The sequence below is a fragment of the Mustela nigripes genome, chromosome 6, assembly GCF_022355385.1.
Source record: "Mustela nigripes isolate SB6536 chromosome 6, MUSNIG.SB6536, whole genome shotgun sequence".
Classification (NCBI taxonomy): domain Eukaryota; kingdom Metazoa; phylum Chordata; class Mammalia; order Carnivora; family Mustelidae; genus Mustela; species Mustela nigripes.
The window spans coordinates 17,852,301-17,878,410 of NC_081562.1; the positions used below are offsets into that span (position 1 = coordinate 17,852,301).

At 44.4% G+C, this 26,110-nt stretch overlaps 1 protein-coding gene and 1 long non-coding RNA gene across 3 annotated transcripts in view; one reads left to right on the forward strand and one right to left on the reverse strand.

Moving 5' to 3' along the window:
• Positions 1-26,110, reverse strand: part of STAB2 (stabilin 2) — a 137,959-nt gene that overhangs the window by 55,082 nt on the left and 56,767 nt on the right. For both annotated transcript variants that reach the window (XM_059402221.1, XM_059402222.1), the window contains exons 23-36: positions 23,643-23,738; positions 21,861-21,956; positions 20,349-20,396; positions 18,214-18,350; positions 17,665-17,779; positions 15,397-15,474; positions 13,265-13,363; positions 13,069-13,176; positions 9,657-9,788; positions 6,522-6,650; positions 5,187-5,243; positions 4,132-4,227; positions 1,803-1,998; positions 307-402 (exon numbers count right to left, since the gene is read on the reverse strand). In XM_059402221.1, coding sequence (XP_059258204.1) covers positions 307-402; positions 1,803-1,998; positions 4,132-4,227; positions 5,187-5,243; positions 6,522-6,650; positions 9,657-9,788; positions 13,069-13,176; positions 13,265-13,363; positions 15,397-15,474; positions 17,665-17,779; positions 18,214-18,350; positions 20,349-20,396; positions 21,861-21,956; positions 23,643-23,738 — 1,483 coding nt within the window. The remainder of the gene's footprint in view (positions 1-306; positions 403-1,802; positions 1,999-4,131; positions 4,228-5,186; positions 5,244-6,521; positions 6,651-9,656; positions 9,789-13,068; positions 13,177-13,264; positions 13,364-15,396; positions 15,475-17,664; positions 17,780-18,213; positions 18,351-20,348; positions 20,397-21,860; positions 21,957-23,642; positions 23,739-26,110) is intronic.
• On the forward strand, positions 1,718-12,954 carry LOC132019314 (uncharacterized). The gene is made up of 4 exons (XR_009404735.1): positions 1,718-1,756; positions 6,150-6,301; positions 11,560-11,674; positions 12,680-12,954. It is a non-coding gene; the product is annotated as an uncharacterized LOC132019314 (long non-coding RNA).

A 26,110-nucleotide genomic window follows, 5' to 3' on the forward strand; every position in this document is an offset into this window, starting at 1 on the left:
TCCTTTTTTTAAAAAAAGATGTTATTTATTTCTTTATTTGAAAGAGAGATGAGAGACAGAGAAAGACAACAAGCACTGGGGGGCAGAGGGAGAGGGAGAGACAGACTCCCTCCTGATCAGGGAGCCCACCATGGGGCTCCATCCCAGAAGCCCAAGATCATGACTTGAGCTGAAGGCAGACAATTAATGGACTGAGCCGCCCAGGCACCTCCTAAAAGTGTCATTTCTATTGTAGGAAGACAGAAGTGTAGCTGCTTGGAAGCGGGGCTAAGAACACATCATAAGGACTGAGAGACTTGCCCTTACCAGTATCGCAACTCACTCCCCGCCAGCCAACATCACATTCGCAGGAGCCATCGCCCGAGGGTCCTTGGTTGCATCTCCCATGGACACAAGAACACTCTAAGTGGAAAAGTGCCCACAGATTATTAGCCCTCTGACCCGCGTTCTGGAACTCATTATCATTTACCATGAAGACACATTTCACATGAAGGGCACTTTACTCTCCCACCTGGTTCCAGAGAACCACTGTCTTTAACGGAGGGCTGGAATCATGGGTAGGGCAGGGACACAGGAGATCAAGTCAAATCATTTCATAATTTGATAGAGACTGTTGTGGGACCATGTAGCACTGTGGGTTCACAACCCAAGCAGGGTGAGAGTGTCCTTAGCTAAGCATTGCAGAGGACCCAGAACTGTGTGCGACGCCCAGGGACGGAACCATGTTTGTTCCATAAGGCCTGTCCACTAGGTTTATATAAACCTGGGGAGGCACTGCTTTCTTTAACAATGTAGAAAAGCCGATTCCTTTGTTACGCAGCAGCGCCTTGAGCCTCTAAGAGCTGGTGGAAAGCTTTGGATGCCTTCCTCTAAGAAAAACATTCAGATTTGGGGCTTTGCTGGACCCCATGAAGGTCATGTACAAATCGCTGGTTAGGAAGACCTGCACGAGTGGAAGCAGAAGATGCTTCCAAATGACAGAAAGAGTCAGCACTCTAGTTGCAACTATATACGATATGGTCCAACTGTAATGATTCAATTATATATTGGTTTTGTCTGGCGTGGAACGCTGATGACCAAGCAGTGATAAAAAAAGGTCCAATGTATGGTTTTTAGGGCAGGGTAGAAAAAAATGCCTTGTTTTCTCATCATGGATTAGGCAATTCCTCCCACGTGTGTGTGTCCTTGGGCACAAGGTCAGAGAAGGCAAACGGACGATGATTTTTGTGAAAACAGCTTAAAACATGTGGCTTGCTGAAGGTGCATTAATAGAATAGTCTTCAGGTAAAGGACTGCATGATTCAAGAGCAAGGATGTGGGACCAAGCAAGAGACGTATTCAAATCTCAGTTCTGCCTCCCACCAGGTGTGACCTTAAGGGAAGTCATTCCGCTCTGCCTTAATACACTAGTCTGTACAATGGGTACATAAGGTTCCTGTGTGGGTTACACCAGACACTGTGCACAAAGGGGCATTTCAAACTATCAAGCAATGTCCAAACTTGAGAGGCTGTGAGGATCCATGTGCAAAGGCAAACACAAAAACATGCAGTTGGTTGGGGAAGGTGAAGGCGGGGACTGGGGATGGGTTGGTAGGTCCATTAGTGACTGCAAATATTTGGAAAACACTTGTTCTTTGCAAATTACACAACACCCACATTCTTAAAGTTCACGTGTTAACAGAGGTGGGATTCCAGCCCGGCGGGTGAGCTAGGGCGCTGAGGGTCCACTTCTCTGCCAGCGCCGGGGCTTCACTCAGTGAGTGGGGAGGTCCGGCTCAGTGGGGAGGGAGGAGGGTGCGTACCTTGGTCGCAGTGGGGGCCATACTTGCCCTCCACGCAGGTCTCACAGGCCGTGCCTGAGAAGCCCTCTCCACACTCGCACACGCCTGTGCCGTTCACTCCGTCCAAGCAGATCCCGTTTCCAAAGCAGACGTTCTCAGCTCTTCCTGGGCAGGGCTGACACTGGGCACCGAAGAAGCCCGCACAGCATTCTCTCGTCTGAAACCAAGGGACAAGGCTGGGCTCAGACAAGGCCCCACCTCCATCTCCCGGGGTTCTGTCCTGGCCGCGGTCTGGAGATCCTGCGGGTGGGGCTGGGTGTGCACAGGAGCTTGGACAGCACCTGGAGGCCGCCAGGGGCAGGATGCAGTGGGGAGGCAGAAAAGAGAGAAAGGGTAACGGCGAGGGAGAGATGAGGATGAAGACCAGCGGGAAAGGAGGCCGTGGGAGCAGAGTGAAGAACGAGGCAGCGGGCGGGACTGGAGGAGATTGTGCTGAGTGAAATAAACCAAGTGGAGAAAGTCAATTATCATATAGTTGCACCTACTTGTGGAGCATGAGGCATAACATGGAGGACATTGGGAGAAGAAGAGGAAAAGTGAATTGGGGGAAACTGGAAGGGAAGATGAACCATGAGAGACTGTGGACTCTGAGAAACACAGCATTTTGGAGAGAAGGGAGTGGGGGGATGGGTAAGCATGGTGGTGGGTATTAAGGAGGGCATGCATTGCATGGAGCACTGGGTGTGGTGCATAAACAATGAATCTTGGAACACGGAAAAAATAAAGTTAAATTTTAAAAAATTAGGGGGGAAAAAAAAAAGGACAATGCAGCTGATACCAGCAGGGGGGGAAGGGGAGAAGCTGTCACCATCCAGGAGCCCCGCCCCTTCCTGGTGTGTTTCTCATCAGGGGAAGCCTTCCGCATTTTAGAAGTAAATCTCTCTCTCTCTCTCTCTCTCTCTTTTTTTTTTTTTTTGTAAATTTTAATTAAATTTTTAATTTTAATTCCAATAGAATTCACATAAAATGTTATATTAGTTGCAGGTACACCATATAGTGATTCAGCAATTCGATATAGTACCCAGTGCTCATCATGGTAAGAACACCCCTTAATCCCCATCACTGATGGCTATATTCTTTTTTAAAAAACAGTATTTATTTATTTAATTTATTTGAAAGAGAGAGTGCACGCACATGCGCTCGTTCGTCTGCATGGTGGGGGAAGGGCCAGAGGGAGAGGGGGAAGCATGCTTCCTGCACAGCAGGGAGCCCAACACGGGGCTCTAACCCCGGATCATGACCTGAGCTGAAAGCAGAAGCTTAACCCACTGAGCCCCCCAGGTACCCCAGATGCCTTTACCCTTGAGGGCACTAACACACATATGACTGCCTCACTCAGTGCTCAGCTCTGGAAGTGCTGACACTGTCTGTCACCATACAGCGTTGCTACATGATTACTGACTATGTTCTCTATGCTGCATTTTTCATCTCTGTCTTATTTTGTAACTGGAAGTTTGTACCCATAATTCCTTTCATTGATTTCACTCATTCCCCCACCCACCTCAGGCAATGACCAGTTTGTTCTCTGTGTTTAAGAATCTGCTGTTTTTTGTTTGTTTGTTGTTGTTTTTTTTTTTTTGTTTGTTTCTTTGTTCCTTTGTTTTGTTCCACATAGAGAATTACCAAATCACTGTGCTGTACGTATGAAACGAATATACCATCATATGTTAATTATACTTCATTAAGAAATAAATGGGTGAGCATAGCTATGTTCTGATAAAACATTTCTGGATACTGGAAAACAAGACCCCAAACCCCCACAGACTCTTCTGCAGCTCCAACCTCTGCAGCTTAAAGGCCCAACAGTCTTGCGTCTGAAGGATAGGCAGAGGCTATGGCTAGTCTTCTAGGGGGAAGAGGCAGGACAGGAAGTTCTAAAGAATTTTCCAGCAGATAAAGATAAAGAAATTTCCAGCAGATTCCAAAGCAGCAGTGCAGACAGGCTTAGCTTTGGGGTCCTACGTTCTAAACAAGCAGGTGCCCCTTCTCTTTCCTTAGGAAGCCACCCATCTCCTCTGTCCCTGTTGTGACAATGAGGAAGTCCTCCTAGGCTCTCAGTCCTTTACCATGCAATTGAATAATGGAGCTTTTCCCAGTTTCCTGACTTATGTGGCTGTCCAGAGTTTTCCTGCTACCTCCACTACCTTGCATGACAAGGACAATGAGAAGAGAAGGAGGAAGAGGAGAGGCAGAAGGAATCGATAGGAAGCCATCTGAAAAGTGTGACATATGATAAAACTTCCCCATGCTGCTGCAGGCATTAGAAGGGCAATTCAACTGTTATACTCACAATGATGGTTTTCACACATTTTGCCTGGCACCCAATGAACAGGGATCGCTTGCCCATGAAATAAATGGTATAGATACATCTCCTCATCTCTTCACCCTGTGAAATGTAGATGATTACATCAGCTTTCGGGCGAGGGAGAAATTCCAGTCTCTAAGAGCAAGTAGGTGGAGGACGTATTGCTGTTTCTCCCACTGAAATGTTCTGGAAAGTGAGGGGGTTGTCTTCCTGGAGCTGCTTTGTAAGTAAGAAGACACAAAAACACACTATCGGCTGCCAGAACTGAACAGGTGGTGAAATCCAAATTATTATACCTTAAGGTGGTACTCTGTAAAAAGAACTTTCGTCTAGAGAATGAACTCAAGTTCGGGAGAATTGTAGAGCACATTAGATAAGATTATTCTGTAACAACAAGATCAAACTCTAGTGTGAGAATCAGCATTGGTATCATCAGAAATTCTTGTTCTTATGCTGTGAGAGGTGCATAAGCATCTATTTTTTGTGATGATTGGAACATTGTCAGAAGTGGCTTTCACAATAAATAGCTACAAGGAACATTGGTAATTAATTCAAAGATATGTTTACTTCTCCCAAGTTTTCCATCTGTTTCTTAGAGAAAGTTGTAACTTCAATTATAAAAGCAATTCAGGCAGGTGAAACTCATCCAGACGGATGTGGTTTTGGATATGGGGTCTGCCCTTCTCTGATAAGATTTCTTGCTCTTATCCTTAACAAGCTTCCAGGACTAAAAGATGTAGAAGGTGAAAAATCCCTTCCTGTATTGTATATTGACTGATGTGAACCCCAGCTTCTATTTATGTATTAATTAAATTTGCTTTGGTTCAAACAAGTGGATTCAAGACTTTAGAGAGATGCGTATATGAAGGTAAAATGAAATTAAAACCAAGTACAGGAATTGAGGGCAGTGAAAATGAGGTATGCTTGAGGTTCATTTTCTTTCTTTTATTTTCTTTTTTTTTTTTTTTTTGAGGTTCATTTTCTAATTTGGACCTCCTGGGATCTGGAAACTACTTAATTAAAGCAAACAAAATACTTACTAGTTGTTTAGTTCCAACTGGGCAGACCGGTTGCTGGAGACACTTCCCACATTTTCCCTTGGTAAAACACAGAAAGGCAAGGTGAACATTTCACCATTCTTACTTTTAGTGCAAAGTGAGGCTGCAGGTGTTTTCCAGATCTTGGAGCTGAAGGTTTTAGGATGTAGAACTGAAACTCAGAAAGACATTAGGGAAGTTCATCTGGGCAACACTTGGGAGCACCTGGGAGCTAAGGGCTCAGGGTGGAGATCATATACATTATTAGAAAACAAAGAGCACAAGTTGAGAATGACAGACATTTTTAAATGTGACCCAGTCCTAGAACAGGAGGAGGTCAATGTGACTAGTTCTTAACTTGGCCCCCACCAGACAGGATAAGGTGGTTGTTCACGGTTCTGGCTCTGGGGCCAGACTGTCTGGATTTGAACTCCTTACTTGCCACTTATTAGTTTTTTTTCCCTAAGATTTTATTTATTTATTTGACAAACAGAGATCGCAAGTAGGCAGAGAGAGAGAGGCAAGCAGGCTCCCCGCCAAGCAGAAAGCCTATTGCGGGGCTTGATCCCAGGACTCTGAGATTATGACCTGAGCCAAAGGCAGAGGCTTTAACCCACTGAGCCACCCGGGTAGCCCACTACTTGTTAGTTCTGTGAACCTAGGTACATTGCTTAACCTCTTTGTGGCTCATTTTCCCCATCTGTAGAATGGGGATAATAATAATACCTGTTTTGTAGGGTGTGGTGAGGATGACTTCATACATGTAACATGTGTATGAACCCATATAAAACCATTATAACAGTAATAAAATACGTGCAGTGCCTAGCACATAAGTGCCCCCCAAATGTCAGCAGTTATTACTATTATGGAAAGATCCTACACCACCCCATGGACTGGAATGAAAAGTCTCCATTACTGCATCCTCTGTTATACTGAAATAATGCAACTCTATATTTTCTGTTCCAGGAGACCAGGCTTGGGCAACACCTGACATAGGTGGACCATCACCCCCCTCCTCTCTGCGCCTATGCTAGGTGTGGCATGTTCCTGTCTGAGGAAGATCATGGCTTGAGAATCCCACTCAGTACAACCCTCCAGGAAAGTTCCCAGGCACTGAGGTACAATTCATTGCACTGGATTGTGAACCCACTGAGGACAGGGATCATGTCTTATTTATCTTTGTAGAGTCAAATTGATTCTGCCTCTTCGTATGTCAGAGATGCTCACTAAGTGTGTTTTTGAACTGAATTGAGATATCTTGATAGACAAATCTTGTGCTTAAACAGTTAATAAAAAATGAAGCCAACAGGTGCATCGTTGGCCTTGGATATAACTTACTCGTACAATAGTAGTGTCGTTATTATCACATCTATTCTTCTGAACTTCCAGAACTTTCCCCAAGCCATGGATCACTCCCTTGTCAGTGGCTGCATTGGTGTAGTTTATTGGAGCCTCATTTACATAGAGCTGTAAACAAGAGGGTTGAACGTGAGTTTGATTATAGTGATTTCAAGGGAAATAGCAACAATAGGGAACAGAGGCTATCAATATCACAGCAGTCTTGGAGATACTCCAGTATTCACCTGGAAGCCAAAAGTAGCACTTTGTAGAGGAAGGATCTCTCCTGGGAAAGAGAGTCTAAGTAACAGTCCGCATCTGGTACCATCTGGTTGTGTGACCTTGGACCAGTTGCTTTTCCTCTCTGAATCTCAATTTCCTTTTTTTGGAAAAGGAAGAGAATGTTCTAGATCATCTCTAAGGTTTCTCTCCACCCCTCCCAGTAGTTGTTTATGGCTGTTTGAAGAATTCTGAATCATGATTGTTATGTGAGTCCCATTGGCAAAATGGCTTCCTGGGCGTGCTCCCCTGTGCTGTGGACTGGTGGTCCTGGAGGTCTGAATGCCTTCCAAAACCAAGACATGGAGAATGAAACTCATTGGCCTTTCTGTACATGTCTATGGTTAGCTTGTGGGAAACCCTTAGTAAGGCCAAGTGACAGGTATTTAAGAATAAAAATAATAAGCATTTTTTGAAGTGTTTTTGTTTGTGAAAAGTGTTCCACCAGATAACTCTCATTTCCCAGTGTGTGGCAAGTGCTCAGACGTTCTGCATTATATGCTACTAATTCAACTTCAACTTTGAGTGCAACATGTTTTGTTTTGATTTTTTTTAAAAGGAGGAGGCTACCTTAATGATTGAGTAATGCAAAACGAGTGAATCCATCTATTCGTTCATTAATATAACTAACAAAATTGGGGAAAAGAGTTCTTTTGAGAATTGGAGTGTGGGCGGGGCACCTGGGTGGCTCAGTGGGTTAAGCCGCTGCCTTCGGCTCAGGTCATGATCTCAGGGTCCTGGGGTCGAATCCCGAATCAGGCTCTCTGCTCAGCAGGGAGCCTGCTTCCCCTCTCTCTCTCTGTCTGCCTCTCCATCTACTTGTGATTTCTCTCTATCAAATAAATAAATAAAATCTTTAAAAAAAAAAAGAATTGGAGTGTGGGGGCGCCTGTGTGGCTCAGTGGGTTGGGGCCTCTGCCTTCGGCTCAGGTCATGATCCCAGGGTCCTGGGATCGAGCCCCGCATCGGGCTGTCTGCTCCGCAGAGAGCCTGCTTCCTCCTCTCTCTCTATCTGCCTGCCTCTCTGCCTACTTGTGGTCTCTGTCTGTCAAATAAATGAATAGAATCTTTAAAAAAAAAAAAAAGAATTGGAGTGTGTGTGTGTGTGTTTGAGTAGGTGTGAGTTGGAAGAAGGGGGAGTCTTTATTGTACTAAGAAAATGTTAAGTTTATATCCAGTAAGGGTTTAAAAATGATTAAGAACATCCCCAAACTCCCCACAGCAGCAATATTAAAATGACTCTTTCAGGTGCTGAATATGAACTCTTGTGGAATGTTAAAGCCCCTTATGATTTACTTGGAGTCAGGTGAATTTCCATTGGGTGTTGAGATAAATCATGGCCGAGCTCCACAGAGGTCTTCTAGCGTTTGTGTAGATTTGGAAAATTAGCAAGGAACCTTACAGGTGCTGTCAAATGGTGGTTGAAGCATGAACTTCCAGAATTCTGAGAAACTGAACTATTTAAAAAATATCAAAATGACAGAACTTCTGATGCTATCATACTGTTGATTTGGCCTTCAAAATGTCTGAATCATTTTCGCTGTGAGATGTCCTTAGAGAATTATGGGCTGCATTACAATTTTTACTTGAACACAAATTTTCTGGTTTAGAGAGATTTTTCCTACAACTCCATTGTCCTAAGAGAAAGTAAATGAGTTACCAATAAAAGAAAAACCTCTACTGTGAGATAGAACTATTTGTTTATTGTAAGTTAAAGCCTCTCATGTATAATTTCTCTAGATCAAAGAATTTCCAAACAAATGGAAAATAACCATGACAGAGTTGAAATGGATTCAACTAACTGCAATAGAAAATTCATCTCTATGTGATGAAGTACGAAAAGATCAGATAAAAACAAAAAAATTCTAAGTTCTTTACATATAAAAAGTTGCCTTACTAGGAAATATAAGAAAACATATTTAAAAGGACCTCCTTGAAGTTATTCCATAACAGCTGGGATTATTTGCAGGAGTCAGAAAAAAATATTTGGAAGTAATGAGGAGTTAGGTTCTTTTTTGACCCAAGCATGTTGAAACAAGATGTCCACAAAATTTCATGTGTGATTCAGTGATGATACTACTGAGAACATTGTTTTAACACTGCACTTTTTAAAAGGACCAAATATTATTAATGCTAAAAAAGTCCATGATTAAACTTTCTTCCTCTTAATATCATGCCTCATTTATCTTAAACAATAATCTGTTTTTATTACTTTTTCTTATGAGAATTTACCCTAAAGTTATACTGAGTTTCCTGTTCAATTTTCATAACCAATCTTCTTCCTTGATGTTTGAAATGTCATTAGAATTACAATTACTTAACTTATTTAGTTTCATCAATTCTTTTTCATGAATTTTGAACACTGAAATACTTAGTGGTTGTTGTGAGATAAATACTGGACTCCTGGTATGGGGTTCAGCCGGTCCTGGGACCAGGATGTGTACGATCAAGGAATTGTGACATTACTCATTCAGCTGCTCGATTCCACGTGTCACTTGGCCCCATGGAGTCAGTGCCACATCCTGGGTGTTGGGTTTTGCTGTCAGGTCTTCTATCTTAGAGACTGCTTGGGGAATGTCTGTTGGGTTTATTAGGAATCAGGGTCAGAGGGTACTTGTGACTGTTGGAATTCAAATACCATGATTAGTAAAGCCCACAATGATTATGCAAAGGCTGGTGACAGGGAGGGTGAACGGGGAGCTGGGCAGTCTCTTTGCTCTTTATGGTGAAAGACAGGTAACTGTCTTTTGTGGATAAGGCTTAGGAGGTACTGGTGAGATTATTCCAACATGGAAGTTATGACGGATGATAGGAGCTAAGACACTCACTCCTGGGTATTAAGTAAAAGGGTTGCACCTGGTCATCGTGGAGAAAGAAGCCAAGGAGGTAGGAAGAGCCCCGCATGGTCTCCTGATGCATGCCTTGGTGCAGGTCATTTTTCAGGAGTTTCTCCTCCAAGATCACGTGATACCTGATTATGTCTTCCTCCTGCAAAACAAGTAGGGCTGAAAGTCAACCCGTAGGTCAGACAGTCCCCAGTCACTTAGTGGGCTGCCCCAGCATGCCCAGCCCTGTGGGAATTACTAGAGCAATAGCTTGTTGAATGGCAAGGTGTGACCAAGGCAGTAGGTATGAAATACTAAAGCTGAGACACATCACCTTGCACGTGATGGTCTTCCACATGGGATGGTCCAGAACTCCTGTTGTCACCTTAAAACCTAGACTGAAGCCATGAAGCTCGAGGGAGGATTTTAAAGATGATTTCTTTGAAGAGAGAGTCCCCAGCCTGCCTTTCACCCCAAGGGCCACGAGAGGATACTGGATGGGATGTTTTGAAGAATGTGATCTGTGTCCCCTGCAGATATGGTGGCCAGTGGGACTGGGGTTGTAACTCAGACCCGAGCAACCTCACGCCACGGATGGCTGGCAGGTTGATCCACTGTGGAGGGCTGAGAGGTGTCCCAGCACTGGGACAGGCCCATGACTCCCAGTGCTGTCTTAGGACAAGAGAGGACATGTGTCCTGTGGGCCAGGGGTGTGGCAGGGTCAGAGAGAACTGGGGCCTTAGGTCCTATCTTAGAGGGTGGCCTAGGGGGCCCGAGAGGCTTCCCCAGGGGAAAAGCTGGGGGCGGGTTCTGGATGCTTAGGGTCCAACGAGGAGATCAATGACTACAGGACTAGGGTGCATGCACGCAGGTCAAGGGGACAACAGTCAGAGACCACCAATTATGGTTGGGGTTTCCAAAGAACCACCAGAGCATCAGAAGGAGGGGGGAAGGAGGAGAGAGGGGAGGAGATAGAGAAAGAGAGAGAAAGGTCCCTATAAGACATTAATTAACATAATCTTTGGAGAATTTTCTCTCTCCACACTTAATAAATATTTTATGGACTCACAGAAAAAAGGAAAGAGAGAAGATGGGAGAGAGAACGAGAGAGAGAGAGAGAGAGAGAGAATATGACAGAGAGAGAGACAACGTGAATGAGTGTTTTGAAACACTGGCCCAGCCTAGGAAGAGCAATGCCATCTCAAGACAGTGACAGTTAAATCAAGAACCTTCCCACCCTTTTAAGGTCTCCTCTTGACCACCAACACTTTCTGGCCTTCAACTTCAGACCCGATACAATCCACACTGAATTTAATGAGCTCAGGGAAGGGAATAGGAGGTTACTTAAGTCGATGGTCTTTCAGCTCCAAACCCACCCTCCACATTCTGCTTTGTGATCCTGGGGCCAGGACTCTGGTCCACATTTTTCCTTTGACAGGGCTCCCGTAAGGCTCTCCTGCTGGAAAGCACTAGAAAGAGACGGTGAGGCCTATGAGTGCAAAAGGAAGGAGGAGGAATTTCCTCATCCTGTTTGCTTCCTGTTCCTGTGGGCATCACCCCAGCCCCACTCTGCACCCCGGAAGTGGTAGCTGAAACTGGAGGGCAGTTTCTCAGACATCAGCACGTGCTGGGCAACGCCTTCTGCTAGAGTCTGGGTCTTGGGGTCATCAGGGTCAGAGACACCAGATGACCGGCATCCCCCCTCCACTGAGGTCTGAGCTACAGCTCTGTGGGGCTCTTCCTCTGTATTTCTAAGTTTTGGTGATTCTAACTTCTTTCATTTGTTCTCCTAGCCTTTGGGATCTAGATGCTTCCTGCAGTTGCTACCTCTGTGATTTCTCTCTCTCTCTCCTTTTAACCTTTCAGTTATACTTACACAGCTTTGTACCCAATAACCAATTCATGATATTAACCTCCCTCTGGTATGGTTTCAGTCTCCTGATGGATCCTGGTTGATTGAACAACAAACCCCCTCCTCCAGCTTCCTGCCTGGACAAAGCCCCAGCAGGGAACCATGAGAGAAGATGTGATTTAAAAATCCAGTTCAAGGTATTGATTATTACAGGGGCTGGGATTTTTTTTCTTAACTTAATGGAGACTCTGTTTGTGATTTCAAATGATCTTAGCACCCTTGGGGGAAACAGAAAGGTCATGGGATTGCCTGAAGTTTCCTGCCAAGGCAGGAAAAGAATATTTCCCACTGAATAGCTTCATAGGAACTGGAGCAGGGAAGGTGAAGGTGATTTCTGACCCCTCCCAAGAACCCTGCTTGTTCATCATGTCAGTCTCAGAAGTGTAGGATACCATCCCTGCCCTCAAGGACTTTGCAAGCTCCTTGGGGAGCTAAGGCCCTATTGCTTGAAAGAACAACTCATCACACCATATAGATGTTGAAGGGCGAGCAAATGGTCTGAACTCAGAAGCAGGAGAGATTTTCGGTTGGTGCAGGTGGTGGGCCAGCTTCCCCAAGGAGGTCAGACTGGATTTGAGGAATGGGTGGGAGTGATTCTGGAGGTGAAGACTGAAGGGGAGGCTTCCTGATTGAGGGGGGCAGCGTGTGCATGTGCACATGTGTGCATGTGTGTCTGTGAGTATGGGTAGATATGAACAAAGGTACCAAACACGCCTTTGGCTTGTTTGGCGTCTCTGAGACTGTCACTCTGGTTAGACCAGGGCAATTCTGCAGGGAATAGGTGGGCCCGAGGACAGCTTAGAGGAACTTCAGGTGTCCATCCATATTTCTCTAGGGTCTCTGTCTCAGCCACCTTATCTGAAGATATAAGGGAAAACAGTGTGCTTTCTTTACAAATATAGCTTCAAACATGTCCTCCCATCATGGGGTGGGGGCTGCGGGCAGGGCAACTCCGGCTCCTAAGCGAAAATTCTGGAGCAACCACTGAATGAAAGATGAATGGTGGCAGTTGACAGAGGCCTCAGGTACCTGGGCAGGTGGTCTGAAGACCGTCTTGTAAGAAATGGGGATCCACCCAAGGCTTTTCAGGCATAGAGTGGCAAGACTGGAGCCTGACATTCTTTGATAAAATCTTTTGACAGATTTGGACGGTCTAGCCCCAGACGTTAGGAATCAGGGAGCATGGAGGTGGGGAGAAGAGGAGGAGGAAGACAGAGATGACCCACTTCCTCCTTATCCCTGCCTCTGACATCTCAGCTGCCTGGGACCAGGGAGGCCAAGGTGGCGAAGCGGCAGGAGACCAGGAGGATCCTTCCAGATTCCTGAGACGCCTGCATCTTTGTGTTGGGGCCTGAGTATGAACTTCCGGGAGTGTGAATGAGACACACGGGTGGAAATTTGCCTTAAGTATCTGGACATGGACAAGGAACTTTTGATGAGAGAGTGGAATGGTCCATGATTAATGGATTGAAAAATGTTGACTTTGAATGTTCAGAAAATAATTGTCCTGGTTATCATTCCCAGTACTTACTAGAGTTGTGACCTTCTTCTCCCGGATGTAATTCTCAATGGCGTCATTGTTTGGAGCAAACACAGTGTAAGCGCTGGCTGCCTCGATCGCACTGGCCAGGTTATATTGCTGTGATGGTGAGAGACAAGAAGGTGTGAGAGATGTCCCTGCGCATGTACCCCGAGTGAACGGGCTGTGCAGAGAACGTGGTACTTACAATGATGTAGCCCCGGAAGATGGAATAGTTGGGCATCTGGTCCAGCCGGGTGAGCAGGTTTGGCAAGGAGACTGTTAGGCTTCTTTGGGGAACCAAAACCTGGGAAAGGAAGCCCCCGGAATCTGTTAGCATGTGTCCATAGGGCTTGCTACTTTCTGGTAGGTAGGGTCATGTCACACGACAAGATGCAATGATAAGGACCCCTGCTAGTCCACAAAGCACTTCTGCAAATTTAACGAAGGACACCTTTTCCTCTGACGGTTGGCAACACCCAATGAAGGTACACAGTCTGGGAGTGAAGTGGGCTGGAGGTGAGCCTCATGCCACCCTGAGGCCAAGTGCTGATATGCAGATAATGCCCTGCACACATGTTCATGGTGGCCTTGGCAAAGGTGCCCATGGTGTCCAAGGGCAGGTGGAGGAGGTCCTTAGGGAGCCAGTGCAACCCGGAGGCTAACCAGAGAACTTGAACAAGATGACAGGCATCCACGATTCTTTTGCGGTCACATCACTTCTTCCTCAGTCCAGTTACTTAACCCTGAGGAGTCTTACTTGTTGTCTCCCTTGTGAATTGAGGACAGTTGCATTTACTCTCTTGCGGTTGCAGTAAAAATCACAGGAGATAATGGGACATGATATATTGTACAAGGCCTGTTACCTACTGTGCTGTCAATCATTCCAGTTATTACCACGTACAAGGGTAGAGGCTGGTGCTGATGAGGGACACAGAGACACAGCTCCCCCATCCCCAGGACATGCCATCACTTGGGGGTCTGGGACTATACCGTGAGGAAGAACTATCAGTACAAGAGGGCACAGTGTACCAAATGAGTTCTATACCCCTAAATCCCATGGAATTATGGAGAGGGGAGAAAGGAGTAAAACCAACATTTATTGAGGGAAGGTCTGCTAGGCAGTAGGCATCGAGGGAGAGAAGGTGTTGTTTTGTTCTTCCTGGGGAAGAAAGATGAAGCTCAGAGAGGTTATGTCCCTTGCCCAAGTTCACATAGCTTGCTATCAGTGGGTCCCCAGATTCTGTATGCCATCCTTGATGATATGGGTGGCAGGATCAGAAAGGCTTCAGGGAGGAGCTGAGACATGATTGACCTCATGATAATATCGATCAGGACAGGAGATGGGTCCAGGGGCTGTTGTACTAATAAAGTATGGCCATCCAAAATGTAAATAACGAGAGGTAATTTCATGTTTTTTTTTTTTTTAAAGGTTTTTAGTAGGAAAGCCAGGATGGAGAAGAAAAATACCCTTGATAAGTAATGTTCATTTGCATCATAAGAAGTCATAAACTGAGCATAGTTCCCCTACAAGTGATCAGTTGCTCAAAAATGTTGTTTTTCTTAATGTATCTTGGTAATACAAGGGAATTGCAAAGTTTTTGCAAAATAATGCACCCAGGCATCTTACAAATAACTTCTTTCCTGCACAGAAATAGTTGACCTTTTCTGTAAATTAAAATCAAAAGTGAGTATAGAAGTGCCAAGTGAGGATAATTTTAGTTAAAGTGCTATTAGTTAATTGTCTTTTCCAATCTTCCACCCTTTGAAAGTTCCCAATATACCTTAAATTCTAACCTCAATTTTCAATGAAAATCCTAATATAGTAACAGAAAATTACAGGATAGCTTAAAACTGTTTCCCGCGATACTTTTTTGTTTTATTTTGTACCTTTGAATACTGTTGCATTGTGTCTTAGAAGAAAATGAAAATTTCAAAATACTTTATCTACCTTTTTCCATATTTTTCTAGGGCTTCCTTACCCTATCTTTTTAGGGTGAAATCATGGAGAAAGGGAAGAGGGAAAAATAATGCATAACCACTTGCCTATCCTCCAGTTCTTAATTAAGATATTCACATAAATAAAAAATATAACATACTTGGTCACACTTGATGTAGGGGCCATTGCCAAATATAGGCTGAATAAGTAAGAACAGAGTCTGACTGGATGAAAAGAACCTCTAAGCAGTTTGAACATTAATGTCATGGAGCACAACACAGGATACTTTTCCACTAGAGGAACGTACTTCCACCCCCACATCCCCTACCAAGCATCCTGTGCAGAAGTAATACGTGAAGTCAGAGGAGGTGCTGTCTGCATGGCAGGTGGCAAGCGTGTACCTTGTTGATGATGTGTATCACACCATTTGTGGCTATGTTGTCACCGTCAATGACAGATGCTCCTTCAATCGTGACAGTCTATAAATGCAAAGCACAGTGGGAAGGTGAGTCTCCATAGGGTAGGAAATTCAGGGATTGAAACTATTTCTGGGTTTTGTACTTCTCAAGCAGTAGTGACTTTTACATTTTTTACTATGGCCTGAAGTTAGAAATATCTTTAAATTGTGACACACCAGGCATCTCTCTCTCTCTCTCTCTCTCTCTTACACACACACACACACACACACACACACACACACACACACTTAAAATGGAATGATACTTTCCTCTACTTTTGGGGAGGCCCCTAAATACCGATTCTGTTCTTTTCGACTTCATTCAAAGACTGCTGGTTGAGGCTCACCAAAGCGATCCTGTAGTCTGAAAAACCCTGTAGATGGTGTTGTGGGTTGCACTGTGTCCTCAGTATTCATATGTTGGGTTCCTAACCCCCAGTACTTCAGAATGGGACCTTATTTGGGAATAGGGTGTTTACAGAGGTAATCTCATTACATTGAGATCATTGCAGTCAGCCCTGCTCCAACATGGCTGGTGTTCTTCTAAGGAGAGGAAATTGGACACAGACCGTGGTCTGGGCAGAATGCTGTGTGAGCATGAAGAAGGCCATTGACAAGCCAAGGAGAGAGGCTGGAATGGCCCCTCCCAATAGCCCTCAGGAGCCAAACTTGTTCACCCCTCGATCTTGGACCTTTGGTCTTTAGAACCATGAGACAAAATGTTCTGCTGTTTGAACCACTCCCTTTGTGGTACGCTGTTATAACAGCCTTAGCAAACTCATATGGACAGCCCCTGACTTTCTTGATCCAAATGAACCCAGTTACTTTTCAAGAATATTTATTACCCAACCTACACACTCACCCAGCCACCAACCAGCCACAGCACAGCTGGGCTCCACTCTTTCTACTTTCCTTTCTTCCCCGACCCTTACCCTTTATTTGAAATCCCTCTTGGGAACCTAAGTGCAGAAGGGGACTTGTCTCACCCTGACAGCCACCAAGTCACTCAGTGAAGGCCCTGGAGAAAACACTCTTGGCTGCCTTGCACATCTCTTTTGGTTAAAGGGAGACATTTGTATCAGACCCAGGAACTCATTAAAATGTGTCTTTGGTGGTTAACTCCTCCAGGTCAATGGTCCCATTTATTTGTTTCTGAATGCAGAGAACCCAGGATAAACCTGCCCAGGGTAGGTGCTCAGCTCATGCTTGTTAGGAGAAACAATGATTTAAAACACCGATGGAGCACAACCCCATTGTCTGATACAGGTATGTAATGTACTAGAATTAGAACAATAATGTGCCAAGAATCCATGGAACTGTATGCGACTCTTCTCTGCTTTCAACAAAGAATGATCTGATGAGGCACATACATTTCAGCAATGCTAGCCCTAGACCCTTTTCACAGCACTCTATCATCTTCTCTGACATCATCTCTGTCACTGATGAGTAGGAAGGTAAAAATGTTTTAGAGCAGTTAATCCCAGAACAGTTTAGATGGTGGTTCATGGTCCACTGATGCAGCACTTCTCACTTCCCAGTAAAATCTTCATTTTCACCTTGTGCAATTCATAGCCAGAGTTGTGGCATAGACACTGGCATAGGCCTCAAGGCAGCCAAACTTCCTGACGCAAGGCTAACTCCAAGTCCGGACACACGGTGGTAAGTTCCAGAGGCTGAGCTTCCATGGGGCGGTGGCTCTTCCTTGTGTGTTGCTCTGACATCAGCACTGAGCCCCTGGTGTTTCATAGGTACTCAATAAAGGTTGGTTGACCAACTCTAACCTGACATCAAATTTTTGTTACCTGTAGTCACTCAATGAGTTGGTTACTGTAACAGCTTTTAGTTTATCACGTATGAATAGCCACAGTTGTGAAATTGGGCAACCTTTACCCAGAATCATGGAAAGGTTTGCCTGGATCAGTCTGTGGCCTATCAAGAAGAGCCTGTGGCCAAGCTGTAGGTGGAGGGTCACATTTTAGAGCATCACTACTACAGGGTAACGTGTGAGTGTGTGTGTGTGTGTGTGTGTGTCTGTGTGTGTATCAACATATGTTGGCAGTTGTTGAGGCTGGGTGATGCCCCCATGGATGTTCTATTCTTGGACTATTTTTGCTCATGTTTGGAGATTTTCATAACACAGACCTTCAAAGCAGGCAGCACAAACAGAGATGACACGTTTCCACTTAGCAGACAGGTTATAGAACTCTCTTACCTCATCTGCCTTCACCAGGTGAAGGAAGTTGCCAGGCAGAGACGTTGCCAGCATGTCTGAAGATGACAGAGCCTGCAGATCTGCCACTCTGTATGTGCCCAGCAGCATATGGTACCTAAAACAACAACAGTCCAGAAGAGCTATCGTGAAATATCAATGCATGAAGGAGTATCATTGAGTAGTTAAGAAAATAGGTTCTGGAGCCAGATGGCCAGATTCAAACTCTTCCCCTGATGTTATCAGCCATGGAGCCCTGGGTTAGTTATGGAATCACCCCATACCTCAGTTTATACATCTGTATAATAGGTGTAATTTTAATGCCTGTCTCCTAGGGTTGTTGAGAGATGAGCTGAATTATATGTGAGGTAGTTAGCACAGAGTTGGCTGTCCATAATGTTAACTGTTACCATCCTGGGGGAAGGAAGTGAGGAGTGTTCTAGAACATGCTGGTTTCTGTGGTTTTCAAGGACCATGTGGCTTCCCTCTACTGAACTTTGTTCGCATGGATGCCGGTAAGATATCATGAAGAATAAAATACATAATACCTACTTTATTAGGACTGGAATATTGCTCTTGGACAACCAAAAGGTTTTTTCATCTTGATCCATGTCCTCAATAGCTTGCTGGGAAGGCACGAGGACAGTGAGGTTTGAGGCAGCTGACAGCATGGGTTGTAGAGAAGCATTCTGAATCACAGGAGGGAAAGAAAGTTGGCCTGGCTCACGTTAGAGGACAGACAGAGTGGACTGAATGCTTGGCAGAGATGACGACTTCCCAGGGAAGTAATTTCAGGGACACTGGAAAGGTCCTAGGGGCCCCTGTCCCAAATCCATCCCACGCACTGGCTGGTGCCTCATATTCTCTGAGACACATTCTTTTTATTTAAATGTGTGAGCTTTGTCAAAAGGCAAACTTTCCTGGTCTCTAAACAAAGAGCCAGAGAATAGTCTTGATGATCCTGTGTGTGGGTGTGTGAGCCTTAAAAGCCCTTGGAATCCTGGGATCAAGTCCCGCATCGGGCTCCTTCCTCAGCAGGGAGCTTGCTTCTCTCTCTGCCTCTGCCTGCCACTCTGCCTGCTTGTTGCTCTCCCTCTCTCTCTCCGAGAAATAAATTTTAAAAAATCTTAAAAAAAAAAAAAAAAAAAAGAACCCTTGGATGCCCTAGGAATAAGGGTGGTAGGACAATAACAGGAAACATTTCAGCATAGGGGACAGACTGGAGGCCTGAAATCAGACCTAGAGCTAGTTCTGGGTTGAAGTGGTGCACTTATGTTTCACAACTGATCCCAAGAAAAACAAGCAAAAAGCCCTGGTTTGTAACATCCCCTGATTTCTGTGGTGTATATCCTCCCACCATGGCTGATTTCAGGGTACCAGTGTGAGAGCACTGAAGGCGAGTTTGGGGAAGATATGCTCTCATGCGTTGGGATGAGTTGGGTCCACCATGCCACTGGGCAAGCTTATGCATGTGGGCTTGGCCTATATGGAAGTCAGCATGTGCAGCCGGACCCTGAGTCCCTGTTCTTTCACGTGACGGGGGCAGAGAGGCTCCACACAGAAGCAATCAGGAGCTGTCCCAGATTGGTGCTGACCAGGCACCAAGATAATATCTTGGCATGTGACTTCTCAGAGGGGATATACCAGCGGTTGTGATGGCACTTTGGCCCACTCATGCAAAGATGACAGAGACGCCCACAACTGGGTATAGTGGGGATTGGATTCTTCATCATAGAACTTTCCAGGGGAGAGGAAGAAGCTCCTCAGAGCATATTGGGTGAAGAGCTAAACACCCATGGGCTATGCCAGGTTACAATTATAAACCCCAAATCCAACTCGGTGAATGGCAGTAATGAATTATGTTGACTTTTTATTTATTTAATTTTTATTTTTTTTGTATTTTCAGCATAACAGTATTCATTGTTTTTGCACCACACCCAGTGCTCCATGCAATCTGTGCCCTCTCTAATACCCACCACCTGGTTCCCCCAGCCTCCCACCCCCCGTACCTTCAAACCTCTCAGATTGTTTTTCAGAGTCCATAGTCTCTCATGGTTCACCTCCCCTTCCAATTTCCCCCAACTCCCTTCTCCTCTCTAACTCCCCATGTCCTCCATGCTATTTGTTATGCTTTTAAAAAAAAAACCCTTGATGAATGAATTGATACGTGTATATTTGAATTGGCTGAAAAGCTGACTCCTCTAGCTTAACCCAGACCAGAACTTCTTAGTCTTGCTTGCATGTTAGAATCACCTGGGAAGATTTTAAAGATTTTATTTATTTATTTATTTGATTGAGAGAGAGAGAGAGAGATCACAAGTAGCCCTCCCCTGCAGGGAGCCTGATGTGGGGCTCGATCCCAGGACTCTGAGATCATGACCTGAGCTAAAGGCAGAGGCTTAACCCGCTGAACCACCCAGGCAACCCAACCTGGGGAGCTTTAAAAATGCCCTGATGACCAGGGTGCCCCTCTGATCAGTCAAGTCAGGGTGTCTGTGGTGGGAGCTGAGGCATGGCTATTTAAACAGGACATTCCATGTGATTCAAATAGTGGTCAGGGCGGAGGACCACTGCTCTACACAATTGCCTTCCCTTCTTCCTACCAGCTGAATTTTCAGTTTTCTGTTACACGCACTCCAAATTTCTAAAATCGTATACATTTCCGAAGTTCCAACGAAGGTACTCACGTTTATCCACTGGTTAAATACAGTTGCCGCGGAGAGGAATGACAATTCCTTATTCATGTCATGCAGGGGAGGAGGGGAGAGATCAGAGAGACACGAGAGAAGGAACAGTGAATGAGCATGATCACAGTGAACCGCTGAAAAGCATGCACTTAGCCTTCCCGGGGAGGGGCTCAGCTCATTTTCTGCACCAGCAGGAATGGCGGCCCGCTAGTTGAATTTCTCTGTGCTGCACAGTTCTTTCATGCTTAGGAGCTCCGTTAGCCTCTCTACTCAAGATAAAGAAGTAATTCCAGAAACTTCAGATGGAACAACCAGCTGAAGTTCTTCCAAGTCAGAATTTAGTTTTTAAGGGCATGATGCCCCACCCTAGGGAGGGTCACAGAGCTCAATGACAGCCCCCTTTTCTAGCCAACATGGAGTAGTGGCTTGGAATGCAGAGCCAGACCACCTTGGTTTCCATTCTGGTCTGGCCATTGCCTAATGCCTTAGGCAAGTTACTTGGTCTCTCTGGGTTCAACGTTCTTGCCTGTAAGATGGGGATAATAAAAGCTCCAACTGATAGGTGGATATGAAATCTGGAGAAGTTAATGTTTTAAAGTGCTTAGAATGGAGGCTGGCATGCGGGACATGCCCAGGACATTTCAGCCACTCTTCTTTCTCAACTTTCCACCGTGGACTATGTTCATGAACATATATATTGAACCGCGGCTGTAGGCACCAGATTGGAATGAAGGGAGGGCATACAAAAGGGAAAAGAAGACTTTTGCTCTCACACAACTTACACTTGTTTGGGGGAAGTTAAGACTTGAAAAGATTCCCACAGCGCCAGTACCTCAGTCATGTGTGCAGGAGTGCTAAAGAATGCATAGACCTTGAGTTCCAGAAGACTGGGTTCATTTCCTGAATCTGCCATCTACTACTACCTGTGTGATCTTGGGTAAGTCACTTAACCTCTCTGAGAACTCAAGTCTTACCTGAAAATGAATATGAGGATGTCTGGCTGCTGGGGTTATGAACATTCATGTAAGGGAAAGCATTTTAAAATTATTAAACACCATGAGAATGGCAATAGTTATCATATACACATTGATACGGAGGCAATAAATCTCAGAGTTGTGTCAATTCCTTTTTGAAGTAGTTGAGGTTATCAGATGAATTAGTAAATACCTGTCACACAGTCAGCAAGTAAACTGGCAGGTACAAGAGCTGAGATGGGTGAGTAATCCCCAGAAGGGGCTGCTCCAAGGGGGAGGACGGTATAGATGGGACCTGAGCTGATGGCAGAAAGCCAGGAGGCTGGGTCCCTGGGACAGGGAGCCGAGCTGGCAATGGGAGCTGAGCTGTGAGGCTAAGCAGTTTGCAAAATGAGTGAGTAGCTTACTTCCTGTATGATCTTCTGGAGCACAGGACTGGTAGAATACTTAAAGGCATCCTAGCCAAGAGCTTTTTTTTTGTTTTTTAAAGAGTTTTGTCTTTATTATTCTGCACACGAGTTCATCTTGGATGACTTACCACGGCTGCATTTCCGTAGCACAGATGGCCGTCTCCTTCATAGCCCTCCTGGCAAACACAACTCCAGAGGCCAGAAGAAGTAAGCTGACAGGTTGCCTGATAATACAAAGATAAAAGAAACCATTTGGCATCCTAATAAATAGTTAGCTCCCAGTTACATCCCTTGAGCCCTCAGGCTCCATCAAAGGTGAGAATTGCAACTTTGGGGTTGAAAGATGCTAGGAGGGACCCACAGACGTGGCCCTGTTGCAAGGAAAGTCTCCTGTCTGTATGTTTGGTGTAGCTCCTGCTTAAACACAATTAAATTCTTTCTTTTCATCCCTCACAGATTTAGCATATAAAAGTATAGGACATACAGTTAATTTGAATTTCAGATAAACATGTAAGTTTTAGTACAGGCATGTCCCATGTAACATTTGGGGTCCCACTGATGCTGAAGAAAGATACATTGTCAATCTGAAATGTAAATTTACTGGGTGTCCCATACTTATTTTATCTGGAAACTCTATGTTGGTTCTTCTATGCTTTGGAATGAAGAGACAGTTGCAGTACCTTCTCACCATTAGAACATCAGGGCTTGATTGGTCTTAATTGAAGCAAAAGTGTTGGGTCTCCTTCAGATTTATGAAGTGCTCTCATGATTCTTGAGAAATGGATACTGTGGGGCATCTCCTCTATTTTTCTTTAAAAACTACCCTCCCCCACATAGCAGTGGGCTCTGGCAACCATGTTCCTAATATGTCACCACATTCCCTGGCCATAAATGACTGGCTCATATGTGGACCCCTGGATCCCTGAACCCCTGGATGGCCAGCTCCTTTCTCCTATGATTTGGAATTGGGACATAAATTGCCAATAAGTTAGTGGGCATCACTGGGGGTGGAGGGTGATGTTGATCTAAGAAAAGGGAGCTGTGTATCCCAAGATACAAAAAGGGAGCATTTAAAGTTGGGAGAGAGCGAGAGACAAAGAAAAAGCAGGTGCACAGAGAAAAGCAACATGAGCAATCACATAGTCTCAGAGGTTTGGAGGAAAAGGCTGCCATGATCTTGATGTCTTTGGGTCTTGATTCTGGATCCTTGGGAGGTCAACTTGTATTTCCTGTCCTTGGAGCTACCCTGGGAGGACTCCCTGCAAATTCCTTTTTTGCTTAAGTTGATTCATGTGGTTTCTGTTACTGGTAACCAGAAGAACTGTGACTAAGGGTTGTCTTCCTTGGTTCTGATGTTGGGTGCTTAATGATGTTCTTTTGAAAACATGAACATGATCAGCTCTAATATCTTTGCCCACTCTTCCATAATGTAGACACAAGGCACAAGCTACTGTTGGGTGGGCATTTTCACCAAAAATTTGTTAGGTTCTGACATTCAAAATGGGAGTCCAGTCATCCAGTCAATTAAGAATTGCCAGGCTAAGCAAATAAAAAATATCAAGTTAAATATGAATTTCAGAGAGGGTCTGGATAATTTTTAGTATAAATTTGCCCCATGTAATCTTTGGAACATACTCGTGCTGAAGGATTGTTATTTATTTGACATTCTGACTTAGCTGGGAAGTCTGTCTTTTATCTGGCAATCATATGTTTGTTCTTCCAAGCTTTGGACCGGAGTAACATTTGTAAGAACTACTCCCATTCTGCCTGGGGACTCTCTTGGGGAGGAGGAAAGATTTTGTTCATTAGAAGGTTCTAGATAAGAAATTAACTAGCCTTCTTTCTTTCTCAAGTAGCTTTTTTTTTTCTTTTTTTTTTTTTTAAAGGATGAAGGAAATGAAGTAACTCACCAGCGGATGACATTGCCCAGTTTGTTCCCAGCACGAAGTGATTGCTTCACAATCAATCCCATTTCCTCGAAACCCTTGCTTGCACTCACACTCATTCTACAATTCCAAGAAAAAAAGAGATGATTGAACAGGAGGGCCTTTCATGCTTTGTTACGTGGCCTGCAAACGAGCCACGGAAGTCATAGCCTTTTGGCCCCCTGATTTGATGTATTTTGTTTGTTGTACTTCAGATTCCAGAGCTCTTGATCTGTGCATTCTGTGTTACATTTCATCTGAGAGTTCCCCGGTATTTCTTTTTGAATTCATTATCCCAGAAGTGCCATACATGAGACAAGACAACCCAGGAAGTGGTGGGAAGAAAGGAATAGGATTTCTATTTATGAATTTTTATCTTTAACAATGTATCATTCGTGATGTGTGTTTTATAAAGTAAAGATGTGTGTGTTTATTTGAAAAGATCTTATTTATTTATTTGAGAGCGGGAGAGAGAGAGAGGGAGTGTGAGCGCCTGTATACATCTTTATGCGGCAGGGCAAGACCCTGTAAACATGGGTGTTTAATACTCTCCACTTGGTATCGGGGTAGCACCTCCCTGTATCCCCCAACCCTAACATATTGAGCCAAACATAGTTTGTCTTTTTACATACGTATTCATGGTAATTAGGATTTCTGCCTATTTGCAATATTTAAAAGTTCTCAAGCCAACTGGTAACTACTGGCAGTTAACTACTGGTAACTCTAGGGCAATCCTAGAGACAGTGTATTTTACTTTGTTTATGGCACTATAAAAAACCTTTCTCTTCCTCCATCTCCCATATTAGGATGCCTTTATCCACAGAAAGAAAGAGCGGAGAGAGGGGGATAGATAGTATTATGGGTTGAAATGACTAGTTCCAATTCATATGTTGAAATCTTGACACCAGAACCTCAGAATGTAACCTTACTTGGAAATAGGATTATTATTATGTAATTAATTTAGACATGGTTACACTGGAATGGGGTGTGTCCCCAATTCAATATGAGCAGTGTCCTCATGAAAAGGGGGGATTGGGGCACAGACATGCACACAGGGAGAACTCCCCGTGATGATGAAGGCAGAAACCAGGATGATGCATGAAGTTGAGGAATGCCAGAGACTGCCTGAAAACCACCCAGAGCTTGGAGAGCAGCATGGAACAGATTCCTCCTCAAGCCCTTTGATGGATCCAAGCCTGCCCACACCTTGATCTTGGACCTCTAGCCTCCAGAACCATTAGACAATACATTTTTGTTGTTTTATGCCACCCAGTTAGTGACACTTTGTTACAGAAGCCTTAGCAAACTATTACAGAGACCAGGACATATTTTGTCTTTCTCAAACACAATCTGGCAATTTAGGTGAGGCAAAAAACGAATACACTTGTTTGCCAAATGCGTGATGAGACATAAGACCGTAAGTAAGCTCTTTCATGAATAGGACTTTTTCACGGCCACGGTCACAGTACAGTCGTCATCACCTCCCCAGTGCAGACTGGTTCCTGAGCAGCAGCTTTCTCTGCCTCAGTCTCTTTTTCAAGAGGTTAAGTGAAAGTGATCACAGACTGTAGAGCGCTACAGAATTATAAAGTGTGGTCAGGCACTTAAGCAGGGGCTCTGGAGTCAGACTGGATGTCAATCACACAGCATGATTTAGTAAATTACTTAGCTTCTCTGTGCCTGTTTTGTCTTCTGTAAGATGGGAATAATGCTATTCATCTATGTGGCAACAAAAGCAAAAATAAACACACAGGGCCACATCTAACTAAAAAGCTTCTGCACAGCAAAAGAACCCATCAACAAAATGAAAAGGGAACCTACTGAATGGGAGAGAATATTTGCAAATTATATATCTAAGAAATGGTTAATATCCAAAATATACAAAGAGCACAGGCAATGTAATAACAAAACAACAAACAACCCTTTTGAAAAGTGAGCAGAAGATTTGAATGGATATTTTTCCAAAGAAGACACACAGATGGCCAACAGATACATGAAGAGATACTCGACATCCCTTGACACCAGGGAAATGCAAATCGAAACCAGAATGAATTCTCACACCTCATAGGATGCCTATTATCAACAACACAAGAAGTAAGTGCTGGCAAAGAAGTGGAGAAGAGGAAACTCATGCATTGTTGGTGAGAACGTAAACTGGCGCAGCCACTGTGCAAAACAGCATGGTGATTCCTCAAAAAATTAAAAATAGAACTATCTCTAAAAATAGAACTACCATACCTTCAAGCAATTTCATTTCTGAATATTTATCTACATTTGAGAAGATATCTGCACTCCCATGCTCCCTGCAGCATTATTTACAATAGCCAAGATATGGAAGAAAAACCAAGTGTCCACGGATAGATGAATGGATAAAGAAGAGGTGATATGTGTATCATATCCACAACACACACACACACACACACACACACACACACACACACACACACACACAC